The sequence below is a fragment of the Lichenostomus cassidix genome, chromosome 24 (assembly GCF_008360975.1).
Source record: "Lichenostomus cassidix isolate B80296 chromosome 24, HeHo_3.0, whole genome shotgun sequence".
NCBI classification, from domain to species: Eukaryota; Metazoa; Chordata; class Aves; order Passeriformes; family Meliphagidae; genus Lichenostomus; species Lichenostomus cassidix.
Window position 1 is genome coordinate 273,125 of NC_139504.1, and position 20,668 is coordinate 293,792.

The following is a 20,668-nucleotide window of genomic DNA, read 5'->3' on the forward strand; positions in this document are numbered from 1 at the left end:
AAGGGACTCTGTCTGAGATTCCTCATCTTTAGCTGGTGATTTCTTTAAATCCTACTCAGTGGGAAAAGAGGTGCTCAGATCTGCCCTAATATTTATTGGATACATGGGCCCATGGCCATCATGACTGCAAACAGCTCCCAAGGGAAGGAAGGTTTGGAAGTGAACATCCATTCCAGACCCTTATTACTTGGACTTGGAGGGAGTTCTAAGCCCAGGCCTCATCAATCTCAGGGAAATAAACAGCAGCACATCTCCATAAACAACAGCAGTCAGGCAGTGCAGGGAAGTTTCCGCGATACAATCCACCAGATCCCTGTCCAGGTCTGCACCAAGGGACACTTTGGCTCCACTAAGCCAGCTTCAGCTTGAAACTTTTTCTTTTTAACTGAGTCATGTTAAAATACTTCAGCCAAGAGCTCCCTCCATCACTGAGGAGAAGGCTCAGCCCCAGAGCTCATCACCTGCTGGACCCAGACTTCACAACTGGAGCAGCAAGAGGATGAGATAATGGAACAGCTCTGAGGAGTGAATTTACAGGGAGTTTTCCATCTTGGCTATTGGGGATGGAGGAGAACCACAGCTCTGAGACAACAAAACTCTCAGGGTATCTCAGCTTAAGTTCAACAATTTACCAATGACAGACATGACCAGACATCATGGGATACTGGAGAGAGGCCAAATCCAATTGTCTGTCCAGACGGTGCCACTGGTCAAGGAGCAAGATCTGGACTTTGATGGAGAAACAGCTCGTCTGAGCTGAGTGAAATTTGATAGAAGGGTAAGTCCTGTCCTGTGCTCTGTTCTGCTCCCTGACCATCTCTCCCTGGCCACTGCCCAAGCTTCCAGTCTGTGTGGACCTTGGGCTGACACATTATGGCCATTCTTACATCCTCTCACATCTGACAAATGATTCTGCCTTCTCTCAGGGTTTCACAGTTTCTGTCCAAGTTCAAACGCACAATGCCATGGGGTGCATAAATCAATCAGTCCCTCACTTCCTTCTCTGTTAATTATTATCACAACATCCATTAGCAAACACCAGCCTGGGCCAGCTAACTAGCCATGTACACAAAAGCACTCTTCAGGTTTCTCAAGCCCACCCTTGTGTGAGCTCCAGCAGAAAGCCAGCCATAAAGATCGCTACCTCTTCCTGCTCTGAGCCTCTAAAACACACTGCTGAGTGACACATGGGAAGAAAGAGAGTGCAATTGTTTCTCAACACCAGACTGTGTAAATTTTGCTGGATGGATCTTTTGGAAAACTCTTTTTCCTTCTTAGGAGAATAGTGTATCAGTGTTTAAAACACACAGGCATCCCCCTCTTTTCCTCCCTGCTGAAATGAAGGGTGGACTTCAGCCAAGTACCAGTGTTAACCTGAACAAGACTTGTCACGTCTTGGCAAAGCCTCTGCCTCTTGTACCTGTGGCTTATCATCTCAAGTGTTGCTTTATTAATAATTTTCCCCCCATCAGGACACATTTAGCAGAGAGCTTGGTCTCTCTGAGCTGCATAGATGATTCTTTGATGTTGCATCTGCCCTAACACAGAGAAAACCCATCTCCGTTTCCTCTATGGACGAAAATAAACTCTGTGGACAATTTGGCTGAACAGCTGCACAAACAATGCAATTTAGAAGGATGCAAATGATACACGAGCAGGTTTTGTTCACAGCCTGCCCGTCCTTTGTGGCTGCCAAATTGATCAGTGATTTTAACCCTGCTCTGGTGGCTGGGGTGAGCAGGAGATACACACACTGGGAAGAAAGCTCAACAAAATGCACATCCCAGCATTATTCCAGGAAGCTGAAACCCTGTTAACAGAATCTAGAGCACCCTGGAATAGTATTTCCTCCAAACTGGATCTTTTTGTTTGAATAAGCTGACTATGTCACAGCTTCCATGAGCACACGGTATGGCTATTTTTATCCCCTTCACATCAAATAACAGCACACCCATGTAACTTCACAGATCCAATTTAAACTGAAAAACAATGAATCAAGGACAGCTAAGCTTTCACTTTTTTGATGGGGGAAAACACACAGCTGGATATCCAGGTTACAGAAACTTTTCACTGCCAACCATTCTGCAACATAAAAATCAGTGCAGGAAAATTTATTCCTGAAGCAGCTTCCTTGACTTCAGGACTCTCTGTATTATATAAAGTCAGTCATGAGCTGGATGCAGCAAGAACCCTCAGTCATGACTCCATCTCCACCCCTACCTGCAGCCATGACTGTCCCATATGGATACAGGGACATGGATGCTCCCACCAGTTACACCCCACTCTCCCAGCAAACTGCTTGATGGGAGCCAAGACCCAGCATGTTCATTCCAGGGTTGGTGGTGTATTTATTGGGGTTTTTCAGCAGAAACACAAAGCGAGTTTTGCTCTTACAGAAATTCATCTAATCTCAAAAACCAAGCTGAAAAATGTCTCAAGGATGAACGGTACCCTAATGGACACACCCAGAATAAGCAGTTCCATGAGAAAAATGTCATCCTCTGAGTTGCAAAGCGCTTCAGAGGCATGAAACCAAGTATGTGCCAGAAAAGTGATGACGAAGTTTTCCCAGATACCAGGCTGTCCATACAACAGTCCTGGCAGAAGGATGGGCCCAAAATTCCAGCTGGTGAGCTCTAGCTGTCCTGAGCTTCTCTTGCTCAGAAGAGCTGAGGCTCTCCCATCCCTGGATGTGTCCAAAGCCAGGCTGGACAGGGCTTGGAGCAACCTGGGATAGTGGAAGGTGTCCATGGCTGGAACTGGATGAGATTCCAACCGAAACCATTCTGGAATTCCATGATTCAGTCATCTTGAAATGCAAGCCCTCACTCATGTCCAACGTTAGTGTGTGCACTTTTTTCTGTTCTGATAGGAAGTCAGCCAAGGCGACACTGTTTTCACATCTCCTGACAAATTTAGGTTAGACTTTGGGTGAAGATAAGGTCCTAATTAATGATAACAGATGGAATTTCTACAGTGCTCAAATTCAGCCCTAATTGTGAATTAATGCCCTTATGGGCAGAAATGTTAGAAGGACAACTGTTCCAAACAGCTCCAATCCAGAACTACAAACATGCCCTTGGAAACACTCTGATTTAGGGATCCAGGTGGGAAATTCAGGGATCCAGGTGGGAAGTTTAGGAATCCAGTTGAAAAACCCTCCCTCAGTCTAAGATTTGGAGTCAAGCTTTGGTTATCACCCACCTCTGGTTTCATCACCCACGGATTCTCCTCTGAGTTTCCTACAGCCCCTGTCACTGGGGAATGTGGCGTTGCTGTGTTCCACAGGGATGTTGGGGCTTCATAATCTCATTCCAATGCCAGTTATAAAAGTCAGTAGGCAAAAAACAACCCTTTCTTCCCCTCACACCTGGGCAGGTGTATAATTCCCACTTGCACTAGAAACATCTCCAGGCTGATGGGAATACTGTCACATTCCCACCAACTTTACTCTGTCCCATAAAGCACCAGCAGAACAAAGTTCTGTTCACTTAGGTGTAGATTTTGGGGAAAGACGACCTCAGGCACAGTATTTCCATCCCTGGCACTGCCTTAATATTCAATCTCAGCCAACTCCCTGAATCCCACTAAATTTCTGTTTTTCCCCACATGCAAAATGAGGGAGATAACACCAACCACACCAGTTGTATGGCCTGGAAAGGACTCAACAGCAGCCACAAGGGAAGGTGTTCTTACCTCCCAGCTTGCTGAATACATTGCCCATTAATATATTGCATGAGTGCTGCGTTGAGAACTCTCTTTTGTGTCGTACAATTATGAAATTCCTTAATGTGCTATTCATATATATGCTCATTTTGAAGCAATGCATGTGTCCTGTTCTTGTGCAAGCAGCAGTGTTTCCATGGGAATTCCTCCAATAACAGGCACAGACGCAGCATGTGGCTTTTCCAACAAAAATAGCTTTTTTCAGCTCAATTTTTTTAAGTTCTCCTCACCCAAGAAAGACATTCTGCCCAAGATCAGCTGCAGCGGCCAATTTTAATATGATGCTCATCCAAATAATTCTGCAGGGAACATTTTATGTATCTCCCAAATCTCACCACTACCAGACCCTGATTTTGGCATTGCTGGGATGAAACTCATCTCAGATTTGGCATTTCCACATGCAAACAGACAAAATCTTTACACTGACAGTGTTTCCATTAAGCTCTGAAGTAGAGGCTGTATCCCACCTGGAATGTTATTAAGCTGTCCAGAGAATTTAGGTAATTATTGGCATTTACTGCTCTATGATGAAAACATCCTGAAACACTGCTGACCCATCATGTGAGTTAGCTCACTCTGCTCAGTAATGGTGTGATAGTTCGGAGTGAGCTTTTAAATTCTGAGAGCCAAAAGAACCTGTAGCTCAAGTTTAGTGAACCACATATGAAAACCTGTTTCAATTTAAAAAAATTTTTAAACATCCTACTAATCTTTTCCTCTCTATTCAGGTATTGATGCCATGCCCACAGCTGTCCATGTTTCTACCACAGGAGATCTGCAAGGAAGGAGATCCAAGGACTTTCAATTTATGTAGAGCTTTTGAAAGATTTGTTTGGACACTGCAACCCATTTTACTGTCTTGAAAGAGATTTTTCTCCAGTTAATTAAAAAGTGCTTTTATAAGTCTTTTTCCTCCTTTTTGAAGCCATTCTACAAAATTTAAAACCTTGACATTAAATGGATGCTGAATCCATATGGATATAAATATATAGATGGTTAATAAAAAGATGAGTTCTGTGTCTACTCTGTGTATTCCAACCACCACAAACACTCCACCACCAATTTCTTTACATTTACAAAATGACAAAATGGAGGGGAAAGTGCAATTGAAACTGCAGCAAAATCAGCAATTTATAACCTGATACAAGAATTGGCTCAAATACCTAAATAGTTTAAATTATTTTAGTCCTTTATTAAAAATAAATTAAGAAAACAAAGGTTAAGACATTTTAATAGCTTGCCCCTTCCAAATGCATAAAGTTTCAGAATAACAACACATTCCTACTTGTTTTCAATTTGAAGGGAACAAAGTAAGAATCTTAAAAGGAAAAGAAAAATCCTGTATGAAAAAATAATCTTGCGAGTTGTCTTCTCACACATTAAAAAGAGGCAAGGAAAAGGCACCATTTTAATTATTTTCTCCTCTCTGGGGATGATTGTTGAGAATGAAACACACTCTCACCAGGATGTTAACATCTCATTTCCAGTGCTGCTGCAGTGTGGAGCCTGAATAAAAATAAATGGCTTCTCCAATGAGGCACATCATCCATTGTCAGCATGTAAAACACAGTCATTAATCACAGCACAACCTGCTTATTATGGGCATTCAAGCACTGGCAATACAAATGCTTATAAAACAGGGGCTCCTTTCATAATTCCCTGCCCTTGTCTCTCAATAGTTTAGAGGATTAACCCTTTTACAGCAAGGGATGGGCAAACTGGTTTTGCCTAATTCCAAACCTGACATCATGGGTTCAAAAGTTCGACTTGAACTTGAACGTTCTCAGGTGCAGTTTGTGCTGAGGGAGAGTGAGCTCAAGGGGAGATAAGGGAAGGAAGACACTGAAAGAGCAAATTGAAGAACCCTACAGGGCATGGACAGAGTGTAAAAATCGAGTAAGAGCCAAAGGATGGATAAAAATTGGTGATGAAAGAGTTGAAACTCTTGCAAAGTAATAAACATGGTTTTGTCTTAACACCTATCTTAAAGTGATTTGTGGGGAAGTCTCTTCCTTCCTACAGACTTCCCTCTGCTGGGAAGAAACCAACAGGATTTTATTTGTACTTAATTAATCCTCATGAAGAGCATAGTTAAACATACACTGTCCTCACTGACCATATGACTTTGGGCTTCTCTTGCACTTCTTAGCAGAGGATTTTAAAATACTTGGCACAAGTGTGTAATGAACCACCATTTTTCTTTAAAAAAGGGGAAGGATGAGGACTTCAGCTGGCTCCATGTCATATATGAAGTCAAGGACAAAGCCAGGTAGGGATGACCCAAGCACTAAGCGCTGCCTGCAAAGCTCTCAGCTCTTTCCTGGGCTCTGTAAAATCACAACTCCACACAGTTACCACCCCTGCTCCCAACCTGGCATGTCCCAAGCTGCCAGATAAATGAATGCTCAGCAGAAAACATTCATTTATTTGCAGTCTGATGCAATTCCTTTTCTTTTTCTACACACCCAAAACTTCTATTTACTTCAAGGAGAAAATAAGTGGGGACAGGAGGAAAATCAAGTGGTACTGAGAAAAGCAGTGTTTGGACATCATATGCAGCAGGCAAAAATACCTAAGCCTCACTATTTACTGATAGTTGTAACAAGTGAGACACCTGAATGAAGAAAATTCTTGTGGAGAAAAACTAGATGAGGTGTGTATTTGAATTTTTTCCTGAGGTGTAAAGTGGCCCCAGGTTAACCAGTCAGTAATCTGTCAAACACTTGTTTGTCATCAACTGGACAAATATTTCCAATGTTGGTATCAATTACTGGAGGCAAATGACCTATGATTGGCTTTGGGGAAAACAAACATTTTGAGAAGACAAATTAAGAGTCCACCACATTTTAAATTACACTAAAGCTACACATCAGGTACTGGAAATGAACACTTAACTTTCTTCTGGGTGGATTTTTCAATTATTTAACAAAATAGTAATAGGTGGTGGCAGCAATTCCATTATAATTTACTCCATATGTAAGAATTACTGAGTGAATACTTCATAGGCATGAGTGGTTCAGAGTAAAGTGGGCTATGTTCCAGCAAATCATCAGCAAGGAGTTAAAACCAAAATATATCCTGAGTTAAAAGGGACTTACAAGGACCATCAAGTTCAACTCCCAGCCCTGCACAAACCCCCAGAGGGCAACCCCCAAAATCACACCTGAGGTACTCAGAAGTTCAGCATTGTCTCTACTTCTTAGAAGCAGAAGAAATATCAGGAGTTTTCCCAAAGTATTTCCTCTCAAGGAAAAGTTGCCTTCAACTGAAGTCACTGTTGAGACACTGTGATGAATGAAAGGCAGTATCCTTCACTGCCAAAAGGATTTTCTATCCTGTAATTTACTATAGGAAAGCACCAGTTTTATTTTGTGGGTGGAAGCTCAGAGATAAAAACTACCTGCAGGTGAGAGCTTTATTTCTGGGTTTGCTTTTTCAAAGGCACCCCCGAAGTTTAGTTCAGTGGTGAGTTAATGAGTCAAATCCCTCATGCCAAGACTGCTGAGCAGTGAGGAAGGAACAGCAATGCTCAGGTTTTAAAAAGCTGTCAGCTGATTTTAATGTGTTTTTACAAGCTGTACCATGACTAATTGCACTAACACTGAAAAGGGAGAAATAAGGCCTGGAACACAAAAATCAGCTTTTTCAAACATATTAAAGCCGCAGAGTCACCAGTTGCTATTAAAGTGTCTCGTTCTCATGGCATTGGTATTGCTCAGTTACAGGGAAGAAAAGGGACAGCATTTTTCCTTGGTTGAGTATGTGCCACAGAAGTCCTGTACTAATGTTTATCATGGCAGTTCTGTCGCTTTTTCCTGATTAAAGCTGCTAGATGGGTGTAATTTCTCCCCTTCTCCAAAGGCCAAATTTCTATTTCATAGTTGCCAGCTATGTAGAATGTGACAGTGGAAGCTATTAATTGATCTTGCTATAAATAGAAAACATGGGAAACAGAAAGGCCAAAACAATTACAAAAACTGTGACAGCACAAAATAAAAGGAAATTATTTGCCAAACTGTGTTTTCCAGACAAAACCCAGTCCATGGAGCCAGGTACACAGCAATAAGACACTCCAGCACCAACTGGGCATGCAGTCAAACCCATCCTTTCCACTTCCACAAGTGTCCAGCATCTCCACCCTCCACAAAAAACCACTCAGAGTCAAAGCAATGTCATGCTATTAAAACCAGGATCAGGTCCTATCTTTCATTTTAGCACAACTGCTACAAAGACAGAAACAAAGCCAGACTGATCCCAGACCCGCAGAAGTGCTCTCAGCACTTGGTATGGACTAGGAGATCATCTGTGCAGAGGAATCTAGTTCACCCAGAGATGGGAATGATCCCAGGGAACAGACATTCCCTGCTGTCTGCACAGCTTGCCATATCCCCAGGTTTCGATGGGATGGCATTTGGGATGTGGAGCTCTGACCTCCCAAAACAGACAAATGCAAGCAGGAAACCCTACATCTGCAACTCAGAGCTGCTCCCCGGCTCTGCTGGAAAATGGACAGGGAGGAAAAATTCTGAGGACAGAATGAAAAGAATCAATCCAGAAAGTATTAAAAATACATAAATAGTCTTAAAGAAAGCCTGTGAATCACAACTTAAAAGATAATAATGATTTAAAAGATAATGTGCCCAATTTTGTGAAAACCCCACCATACTTGAACGTATTTCTAAATCCACTTTTTTATCATGTACATTATTTCTTTTTAAATAACATTTTGGATGCTGTACTTTGTTCACCTGAGAAATACATGAATACCCATAACCATTCCAGTTTTGGGATAAACTCATGTAAAAGTTTCATTAATTTATGAGCTGATACTTACACAAGTAAGCTCTCTAAATCTTGACAATTAGGTGAAACAGCACAGGATTTCTACAATTTCCTTTCAGTCATCTTTGCTGCCTCTTCTGATGCAATCGCTTCAGCAGCGAGTCTGTGATGGACAAATTCATCTGCAGTATCAATGGCTGCAACATCTCTTCACAACAGACAGGTGCTCTGGGGATTAGGCACCAGCCAAAGAGATCTCTGTGTCGCAGCCGCGAGAAAAAGGCTTTCAATATGGCTGTACAAATAAAACAAAATCAGTTGGGATTTCATAAATGCTTTTGTTTTAATGTAATTTAAGTGCTGAACTACCTTACAGTGATGTGCTTTAAAATGCTTACAGTTAAGTAATAATTGAATTTGACTCATTTTGGCCCTGACCCAGCTACGATTTAATTGACTTCAGTGGGAGTTGGATTGGGCTCTAAGTAATTTTAACTAAAATAATCCATCAATTGTTCCTCACCCACTTCATCAAACTCCTTCCCATAATTTATGATTGCTCTGTAATTTATTGCAATGAGATGAAACCAATCCTTTTAACTTCTGGCACGGCTCCCTGACCCTCGGTAGAGAATTTCACCATATGCGGCCGCCTAACCAGACCTGCTCGAGGAAAGCCAAGAGCTCAACACGGCTGACCACCAAACCGCCCGGTACCATCCAAAGAAACTTCCAAAGATCAGCTCTTCCACTGCTTAGTCACCACAGGAACAAAATGAACTGTTAGCAAAGCTGTCAAGAGGAAGCTTGGAACAAATCAGGCAGAAGGGTGACATGAAATGTATTCACAAACACTCGCAAATTATTTTTTGTCAAAAAAATCTCCATTTGCTTCAGACTTCTCACCATTTTACTATATCAATGACTACATCACTGGTTTCGATTTCTGGGGGACTTTTCATATTTTTCCATATTTTACAGGAATAAACACCATCCAGAGCACTAGGACCTCCATGAGGCATTTTATGTGCAACATGCAAGATGTTTTCCATAACAAAGTACCACCACTGCTAATTTTACTTCAAAGATGACAGGTTAATCTATCATAGAACACCCTGTTTAAATAACCACAAATGTATCACACATATTTCTCTGTCTTCTAATAGAAAAAGAGATGTTTTTATTAAAGCTCCAACCCTTCTGTGCTTACACAACAGAGCTCCGGTTTTTAATGAATCAACGTAGGCAGTTCTGCAGTGGATGTGGCAACAGGCACCTGCACACTCAAAGCTACAGGAACTTGTTGCTTCAACATTAGTTCTCAAGATGTCTATTATCATTTAATTCAAATGAAATTCAACCCCTGTACGGTGAAATCCCAGTTTGAAAAAAAAAATTGCACTGGCAGGAAAAGTAGCCATTAACTGCTCTCTGACTTGCAAAATAATCATTAAAAGAAATATCCAAAGACAAATGGTGGCCAAGTGTTTAAAGATGACTTAGTGATTACATGGAAAACTCTCTTATTCTGATGAAAATCCACAAAATGAATAGTAAGATTAATCAAAATACAGGGCAAATATAAATACTTCCAATTCAACCCCTTCTTTGCATGAGTAGTCCTGGTGGAGTCAGACAATGAACTACACGAAGAAAAACCGCTGGCATGTCAAAGAATTTACAAGATAAGACCTGAACATACGCATCCAAACACATTTTAAGGTCACTGAAATGTTGTTGCTTGGAGAAAAGAACCATATATTTGCAAATTTTCTGTCACCACATCTCTAAAGGGAATTGCAATTTCTTTGTATAGGAAGTTCTGGAAAACTTGTTGTTTTCTTTCATTAAAAAAAAGAAAAAAAGAAAAGAAAAAATTGTGTCATTTTTTAAAACAGAAAAATGAAAACCAAAGCAGATTTGTCTCTTAAGTTTCTTTCAGGTTCTGTATTTTAGACACCACTTAAATATTCTGGATGTGCTACCTGCAGTCCAAAGATTTTGAATATCAGTGGAGGGGTCCATATTCGGGAAGATGGGAAGTTTTTCTTTTTTTTTTTTTTTTTTGAAAGACTCTTCTTCACCCTTCTCTTTAGTTCCTTAAATGGATTTCAGCTGTTCCCAAACACCTGAAATACCTACAGCTGGGTGTTGTTCTGAGCTGTATTCTGGTCAAGAATGGGTCAAAATGTAAAGGTGTGTGAGAGGAAAATACTGGAAAATGGAAAATATTAAGTATTACTCTATTAGTCAGGTCCTAACACCAAATCTCTGTATTTTTAAGGATGTCATTCAAATGCACCTTTGGGAATTCTGGGCTAGAAACCTCTCAGCTAAATTCTCCCACAATCCTGGGAACCCAAGAAATAAAGGATAACATCAGACTTCTACTGCTCAGCTCCCATTAGCTTGTCCTTGTGATCCTATTCTATTAGAGACTTTACACAAATACAGCTGAGATCACAAAATAGTTCCCAAATTTTCCAAGGAACTGTAATTTCCTAGCAAGTGAAGCTCTTGTTTACATGTCCTGGGTTCTGCAATCCAGCTGGAGCAATTCTTACACAGAAATTACTGCAACTGTTTGGTTTTAATTTTCTCTCCTTGGAAAAGGAAAAATAAAAAGAAATAGAATTTTGCAATACTGAAAGTAACTTCATTGCATTGCCAAATGTCTCATAAATGCCTCAGCCTTTAGAAGGTAAGTTTCCAGTATTTTACTCCTGATTGAGTTTTTTGTCTGATCTGATTTCACACACACACACACACACACACACACACACACACACACACACACACACACACACACTTTTTAAACCTCTCCCTTGCCAAGCTAGATTTATAACATCTTGCTTTTCTTTGAACTGTAAAGGACACATAATGATTATTTCTTCAGTTTACCAACAACCCAAAACATCGATTTTTCTGACTTCTCCTATTTTCACTTGGATGTGATGAGATTTTGTATATGGCCTGCAGGTTTCCAGTGGCTCCAAGCAGGGCCACAGTCACCTCCAACATTGGACAAGTTATCAAAGGCTGAGCAGAAGAAACAGATCAGCAGAATCAAGCAATTAAATCATCTGAGCAACCAGAGCAGAGCCTTTCTGCAACCCTGCTGTGGATTTGAAAACAACTTAAGCCACTGTATTGAGCAAGTGCCTCCAGAGCTGAGGTCCTGATGTGAAGATCAGTTCCAGCTCTGCCATCCACTGTGTGCATCCCATGCAAATCTTCCTTCCCCACAGGCCTGCACTGAGGGCATGGAAGTCACTTCGAGTTGGAAAGACACAGATCGACACAGATCTTACTCCACCACCCAAACCTGCTCACAACACTCCTATCAGCAGAAAATCCTTCCGGAAGGTGGATCAACGCTCCGATTCACACACAGCCAGGGCTATGATCCAGGGAGCTGTCTGTCACCATGCTCAAATGGGAAATAAATGTACTGCTCAACACAAGTAAACAGAAGAAAAAACAGAGTCTCCTTAGTTACTGCCTTGCTCTGCTCCCAGAGCCTGGAGGGGTGATGGGAACTCCATATAATACATCAGCTCTAAAAACTCTCAATTCCTTTTCCTCACCTTCCCCAGTGAGGATTTTTGCCCTTGTTCATGCCCAGCTTGTCCTGAAGGCAGCAATGCTGGAGGTCGTTGATTCTACAGTATGAGATGGTATTTTCCTGCATTTTCCAGCAGCAAGTTAAATAAAAGTCCTCAGAATAATAAGGGCACTAAGTCTGCACTGCACAGTCTCCAAGAGTGGTGGTCAAATTGAGGATACTTTTTACAAAACTGTTGCATTTAAACCTAACTCACTGTGTATATGAATTTAAACTGTGCTTCAGTGCCAGCTGTGAGGCTTTAGAAAATGAGGCGTAGGTGTCAATTTTCCCAGTGGAATCCCACATTCATTAATGCCTCCCATTATAGCATTCCTCCACAATGCTTATTCATGCCCAACCAGAACCACAGTGCTGATTACTTGCCACAGTAGGTTATATTGCAATCACTGGGGTGTGATCTTCTGGTTTGTTCACTGTAGTTTTGCCTTTCATGAATTCCTTTTATTCACTATTAACAATACTGAGATAAGACAGCAAAAGTCAGTCTTGATTCCAGATATTTTAATATCTAGCACTGAAATTTCTTTAGAGCCAGATTTCTCTGCTCAGTCCAAGTGAGATCTGCTTTCAAATCCAGATTTGAATCTGGCTTTCCTTCTGAAATGCCACATCTAGTACTGGATATAATCCAACAGAGAAAATTAACAGACACTTCTCCAAGTATCTATTTAATCATCACCCAGCCCGTTATTATCCCCCATATGCCACATTTGAGCATTTCTGAACTAGATTTTCTGCTAAAGACATCAAAGCACTTAAATCCCAACGTGGCCACTCTGAAAAACACTAGGCTCTTTAAAATTAACTGTTGTGCCCAAGCTACAGCAGTTACAGAGGAATCCACTTTCAGTCCATAGGTTTGTTTCATTTCCCTCGGTTGATAAGGTGCTCCTCATCCACAGACAGGCTTTTTCTTGTAGGGCTAAAATGGACTGGGAGTTATGGAGAGTTTGAGAAAACTCAGATCTTCCCAATGTTGCAGCTGAATAAATCCCACTACCGAGCAGGCACACAGTCCTGACAGCAAATCCAGACTTTTCTGGGTTTTCAGAGGAATGTTTAGAGACAGCAGTGTAACTGACTGCACTTTCTGCCATCTCTATGCAGAAATGTAATCTCTGAACTGTCTTCTATATATTAAAAATACTCAATAGCTTCACTAAGACTGGATCAAAGACATCTACAGAGGAAGCACTATATATTTCTCAAGATTAATAGAATATCTTTCTAATTTTGCCTTTGCTTTTTGCTACTCAACTATAGAATTCAACTGATCTTTGAAGGCTAAACCAAACAAATACAGGCCGTTTTCAAAGTGTGAGGTTGTTTTTTCTTCATATGTTTGCACAAATAATCAGCACAAATCCCAAACAGCCTTGCAGCAATGTAGATTTCCACACGGAGACAGTTTCAGCTTTGCAGTTTAGGTTGGCACCTATTGTATAAACACACAGATTCATTTTGGCCTGCTTCCCTCAGTATTTTGGGACACAGGTTTGTCATGGACTCAGGAGCCATTTAAGACATGTAGATCTGCTGAGCACTCACTTCACACAGCACAAGACCAAGACTTTTTCCAAGACCTGGGATGCCACTGCATTCCCAGCAGCGTCCTGGGAGATGACAAACCAACCCCAGCCTCAGATCCAGGCTTGGGGAATGCTGGACGCACTCGGGTCCAAGTGAGCCTGGCAGAAGGTGCACCCACCACTCTACATCAGCTTTATTCAACAGACATCAGCTGTCATGTTTCAGACTGGAAACATGATGAATGGATGGCATCTTGTTTTTCCCCATGCTCTAACACACACGCGCACACACACACACACACACACAACGTGGATTCCCTTTTCCTTTCCCACAGTGTTCTGCCTTCCTCCAGGAATTCCATAACAATATCTGTTCAATTTAAAGGAAAAGGTTCAGCAAATATTTGAGCAAAAGTAACAGCTTCCGCCCCTATTTTAAGTAATGCCCCACAGCAAAATCAAGCCTTGCCCATAACAAGGCCTTTTGGAAGAGAATCAGAAAAAATCTTGTTGTGAGGTTGCACATAACAGCTGAGCAATTTTAAGTCACAATAAATCTACCTTCTCACCATGGTTTCCTAAAAAGACCGAGGAGACTGGGTGAGGACCAGAAGTACCAAAGCTCACACTTTCTCTCTCAAGCAATGATTCCCCAATAGCCCCAGTGGCTGCAGGTAGTGCCGAGTTTAATCCAGAAAATATCATTTTTATGAGGAAAATGACAGCTCAAAAGACCCCTTTGGAATAGGCAGCTCCCAATTTCATCCTAAAATAAGACAACAGAAGACAGACATGGAACTGGAAGAGCAGAATTCAAGACTTGAACAATTCTCTACTAGACACCTGGCTACATTAAAATCTCAATCACACAAATCCTGAACATCTCAAACTAAAAAAAAAAAAAACAGACAAAAAAAACCTAAACAACCCAACAAACCCAAACAAAGAAAAAAATCCAATCACCAAACCAAAAATAAAAAAAATAATTTCAAGGGAGCAAATAATAATAATAATAATTATTATTATTAGTGTTCTTTAAAGGAAACTTTTTGCACAAACCAGCAAGAACAGTAGCAAATTTTCAAAAAACAAACAAAAAACAAGTGGAGAAACTTAAGATTGCATTCATTTCCCAAAATTGTGGCGCTTTTAAATGTACATAGAGCAGTAGAATCCTCTTCAGCACAACTCCCCTAAAACACACGTAAATATTTTATATCTCAGTAGACAATTCTCTCAGAAAACAAGCAAGGCCACACTGATCCAAGGTATATTTTTGCCTCATATAGTAATTGAAGAGAAATCAGCACAGCCCTACCCGAGATCCGGACTAGTGAAAAACCTTGGCGTAGAACAGACATAAATTACTCTGCTGCTCATTAGGATTTAAATTATAAACCACTAAGATACATTCAAATTTGAGGGGTTTTTTATGAGCTCTGGAATAAGGCCTGGTACAAATGAATACATGGCACAGACAATTAACAATTTGTACTATCAACTTTGCTGAAATTACGGAACTCTGCAACTGAAGGCATTACAGTTCTTTTTAATTCAGCTATCTCAATTCATTTGGAGAGTTTAAAAAGGCCATCCAAGACGAATATTGCTGATTATTAATACACAATGTCACAAATTCCACTAAGACCAGGGATCGCACACAACTCCCCTCCACGCCCCAGCCCGGTTTTCATTTACAAACTATTTTAGTTCCTTTGATAAATAAGGGGTTTTTCTAATTTGACCTTGTAGGATCACACACTGAAAGTGTCCTTTGATGCTTTATCATGCCCAAAACTAACAACAAGGCAACTGGATTTTATATCTATCGCTAAACCAAGATTATAAAAACTTCAGGAAACAAACTAGAATTGGAATAGGCTCACCTACAAATATTTTTAATTGAAAAATTATATGAAGGCAATTTGAAAAGTGATTCCTATAAGCCTCTGCTCAGTTGAAAAGCAACCATCAGCAATCACTGCAACAAACCAAGCATATGAACAGTGTATCATTACTTATACAAATTAATTAGTGGTGACATAATATGGAAAGCCAATAAAAATATAAATAGCATGAAACAAGATAAATAGTGTTTTAAATCAGCCATCACAGTCCAAAAGTCATAAATCAAAGTGGCATTAATCACCATCTGAAAATATTTCTAGTCTTCTAAATTTTAGTCGTAATGGCTCTGAACCTGGACTAGCATTTTGTTACAGATTTGGTATCAGTTCAGCCTTGTTTTTTTGGCTCAATAAACACCACAATACACCAAATTTTAAACTTATGATGGAACCCTTTACAGGGGAATTGCAGTTTTCTCAAAAAAAAAAAAAAAAAAAAAAGGGTTGGGGCTTATTTCGAGCTCTCTTCAATATCTCTCTTCAATATCAGTATCTCTTGGAATATCCCTGGCAATATTGGTGAGCTTTGCGATAGACGTCACAAATGCTCCTCACAACTAAAATGTCAATCTTCAACCTCAAGATGCACAGGAAAATGCTTCTTCCACCTCCTTCTGCCTCTACTTGACAAATCTATTTTGTTCCAATACAGCTGCACTCAGTTAAATATTCAGCAATTCATCACAGCCAAAAGAAAAACTCTTTTCCATTGTGTTACCAAAGTTTTCCAATCTCTCTTCACTTAAGCAGAGATGTTGTTGAACACACATGCTGCACACGTACAACGTCTTATGTCTTTCAGCTCCAAATAAATTATAAAGGCATATCTGCCTTCTCTGACTTCACCCAAGATGAAAGAAATATTAACTCTTTAGCCCATGAAAATGCCTACAAAACCTGACTCCTGCCTTGAGGAAAAGCCACTGAGGAGATATTCAGCTGGAGTAACTCGTTACTCATCTCTGTTTCAAATGCTCCCAAGTCCCAGCTATGATGGTACAGTAACAAATCTCTGTGGTTTATGTTAAGATGGATCATGAAGAGACTAAATGTTCACTCCCTTCCTGATTAACTCCGGAGAAAAAGGAAATTCAGGCATTAAGTTAAATGCCGTACAGTATTTCTCTAGTGCTGCATTTCTGCAGCCTTTAGCCCCCAAGTAGTCTGGGAGGGTTTTTTTTTTTTTGTCATCTATTTGCACTCTGTGTGTGTGTCTTTGTGGGTTTGGGTTTTTTTATTTTATTTTAGCTACAGATTTATATTGGGTATTTTTCAAATTCTTTCACATTTAGGTATCTTTTGCGGTATTGTCCATTTCTTAGCCAATAGTTTCACAATAAAAAAATTCCCATTGCCTAATACATGTAAGACTTTACTTGTGCCGATACACCTTAGAATCTGACAATTTGGAAGTGTGGACTTTGGTAGCAGTTTCTTCTATGGTTTTAATACCACAAGCAAGTATCTCTCTGTACTGCACTTCACAAGTGCTGCAGCTCCATAAAGCTTAGTCCATTAGAAACAGATATTCACGACCCAGCCTGACACAGGGACAGGCCAGAGCTTGGGCTAGAAACACAGCCTGGAGGGCAAATTCATTAAAGATCCCAGGCACAAAGAGAAAAAAGTCTTTAATTGAGGAGTAACGAGACTCACTAGCATCACTCTGAATCCACTGCTGAATCATACAAGGATTATTAATGATTATTTATGAAATATATATTACTCTTGCAAAGACAATGCTTGCTATGCTTGACCCAGAACTATGTATCTTTTTAAAGTTCTCTTTTTTTCCCATGGAGGGTGGTGAGAGTCAAACCAGCTGCTGGGAAGAACCTCACCCATCCCAAATCCCGAAGATCTATTAAGTGACATTCAGACCGTATTTTGGTAGTTGTACATGCTTCTGGACATTGATAATATCCAGGTTAATAATCCTTTTGGGTGCTAAAGGGACTTTCTTTTCTAATTCTTCCTCTTTCTGTACAGAAAGAGAGAAAAGTCTCTTTCCTTGTCCTGATGGATTGAGGTCTGCAGGCAGAGTCGGGCGCTCCGTGCTTCACACACCAAACCCCTTTGGGACGTTTTGGCCAAGCACTGAATTTCACTACGCAGTAGCGAGGGATCAGCTCTCAAAAATTCCCTTGTCAGCAATATCTTGATTAACAACTAGTTCTCATATAAAATATGTCAGCGATTAGTTAGGGAAAGAAAGAAACGTCATGCACAAATCGGTTGGAAGAAATAAATGTTGACGGAGAATCACACTGTTCATGCAACTTCTTCCCAAAAGCTGGTCATCATGGGTCTTAATTCTGATCCAGCCTCCTAATCCCTCCTGGATCTTTAATAAGTGGTATTTACAAAATAAATATTGAGGTTGGAGGAAGATTTATACTTTGACCAAGGATTTACTCTACTCACCAAACTCTTAGGGTATCCTACCAGCAAGTTTTCTATCAGCACAGCTCTGCTAAGAGCTGAAAAGATCCTTTTCATTTAAATTCAGCAATAAAAAAACACAAACCAAACCAAGAAACCTAAGCCAAAGTATAGGCCTTGAATTTTTAAACACAACCTAATATAAAAGCAAAATGAACTTTTTCCAGCAAAGAGAAAGAAGAAAAATAGAATTCTATGACCTAGAAATCAATATTATTTTTATTGGCAATTAGTAATTTACAAATATTTTTCAACAGATAAGATTTTTTGAAGAATGCATTTTTAAGTTGCAGTTTCATTATCTCATTTCTCTTTACACATTATGTGTCACCACTTGAAGTGTGGCCTTACGGGAAGAACAGAAATCTGGAAAACTGCCTGCTTGACCAGAAAGGATTTTGAAAATATTTTTTTAAAATCTGGAATGCATTCTAAGAATACTATTTTTACTTTTAACATGGATTTTTAAATGCCCACGTTAGACCAGTCTGCTTGTGAAATTTTATAACGCCCATGATCAAGATGGAATTGCTCATTGGGTCATACCCTGTGCAGGGCAGAGCCGCTTGTGTGTATTTATTTGCGGTGTCTGCAAAATCATGACAAGTATTTTCCCATCTTTGCTGTTAGAAATAACTTATGTTCTTTCAAAGAAAAAGAGAATTTAAGGTAGAAAAACTGTGCCTCTACAGATTTTTATCCTTTTCACACTACTTCTATTAATTTCATTGCACTCGCACACACGTAAAGAAAACACCACCAGAGGTTTCAACAAGCGCAAGGTGAAGGACGATTTCTACAGAACCTGGACTCCTTGTAGAGCTCCGTAACTCATTATCATTAGCACAGGTTATGTATTGGCTCCAATGAGCGCCCCGACGTCGATTAGGCTGAACCCTACAACTACACACTGATAGTAACTAAAAACTGATAGTAACTAACTGATAGCTGTTAGTTACTCGTAGTAACTAACGACGATCCCTGCCCTGGCAAACACGAGGAGTGGGAGCAATCCCTCCCGCGGGGATGGGATGTGAAAGCCGGGCTTCATTCAGGCAGGGTTTGGGGGGAATGCAGTGGGAGATGGGGGGAATGCAGTGGGAGATGGGGGGAATGCAGTGGGAGATGCAGGAGCCGCTCGCCCGAGCCCCTCGACTCCGCGCCCGCCGCATCCCCGCTCCGGGCACGGCCGGGGTCGCGCTTACCGGCGCAGGAGTGCAGCGGCTTGGGCCGGACCAGTAGCGACGGGCACACGGAGAACAGGGAAAGTTTCTCGAAGTAGTCGCACGTCTCCTTGGAGAGGATCTCGTCGATCATGAAGGTCTTGTAGCGCCTCCTGCCTGCCTTGGGCCGGCCGGGCGCCGGCAGCCGCGCCGGGGGCTGCGGGCCGGTCTGGGACGGGGGCTGGCCGTGCATGGTTGGACCCCTGCGCGGGGCGGCCAGAGCCGCGCCCCGCTCGCATGGGCGTCCGGCGCCCCGAGCCTGTCCCCGCTGTCCCCGCTGTCCGCGCTGTCCCCGCTCTGTCCGCGCTGTCCCCGCCGGTTCCGCCGCGCTGCGCGGCGCCGGCTCCCCGCTATATAAAGGCACCGATAAGCATCTCTCCCATCGCTCCGCGGCCTTTTTAGGAGGCTCGGGCTGTCAATCAGGGCGCCCGCTGCTCCCCGCCAGCACCACTGTTACCGTGCGCCGGGCTGGGAGGATCCGCCGCTCCTCTTCCCTCCCTGCTCGCTATTTTAAGATACTGGGGTGTGTGGCTGGCGGTTGTTTTTTTTTTTTTTCCCCTTGGTGAAATGCTCCAGATTGGGCCTGACTTTTTTTTCCTTTTTCTTTTTTTTCCTTTTTTTTTTTCCCTCCCCCTCCGCCCCTTTTCCCTTTTCTTCTCCCCCTCCTCCTCTTCTCTAGATTATAATTACAAAAAAAATTAAAATGCGGGCTGCCGAAGGAGCGCGCCGCATCCCCGGCTCCGACAGCTTTCCCCAACCGGCATCAAACCTATTCCCGAGCCGCGAAGGGCTGGAGAGTGGCAGAGGAGAAAAATTCCTATTTATAAGTGCCTTGCAGGAACACTTTGTGGAAGACATTTTTCCCTCGAGCGGCGTTACCCGGACCCCGAGTCTGAGATGATTTTCTGGCGGATCCCTGCTTAGTTCAGCTGGATTTTTGATATGCTGAGCTTTCAGCCCCTTCTGCTGCGGCGTGCTGAGGCTTCCCTACTGGAAGTTTTCCTACCAGGCTGAGGTCTGATTTCTCATCTCCGTGGCCTTGGACAGGAATCAACAGGACATCCTACTCAGGAAAAGGTGTATCAGGAGGAATCCTCTGGATTAACTGGCTGCTGCAGGTTTTCCAGGACCCACAGCCAGCTCACAAACTTTAAATAGGTAAATAGAGGCTCATAATGGCGATTTACCAAAAATATTATTAGCAGGTTTCACACAAGGATTTAAATATAATCTGCAAATAGTTATCAGCCATCCTTCAGTTCTCATGCTTCGGCAAACCAAATGGCAGCAAACTCTAATTTTACTAACACAAAACTCAATCTGTTTTTGTAAAAAGCAATAACCGTCTCAAACTCTCATTAATGATTTCAACAACTTTTATTTTTTCAACTGTATTTTTAAAAAGTCGACAAAACAATAAACTATCTTTAA

At 41.5% G+C, this 20,668-nt stretch overlaps 1 protein-coding gene across 1 annotated transcript in view; it reads right to left on the bottom strand.

Moving 5' to 3' along the window:
* The window catches only part of BARX2 (BARX homeobox 2), a 33,727-nt gene extending 13,884 nt beyond the window's left edge, over window positions 1–19,843 (bottom strand). The window contains exon 1 of the mRNA XM_085081639.1: window positions 19,220–19,843. Coding sequence (XP_084937765.1) covers window positions 19,220–19,430 — 211 coding nt within the window. The 5' untranslated portion in view covers window positions 19,431–19,843. The remainder of the gene's footprint in view (window positions 1–19,219) is intronic.
* Between the last annotated feature and the right edge of the window lie 825 nt (window positions 19,844–20,668).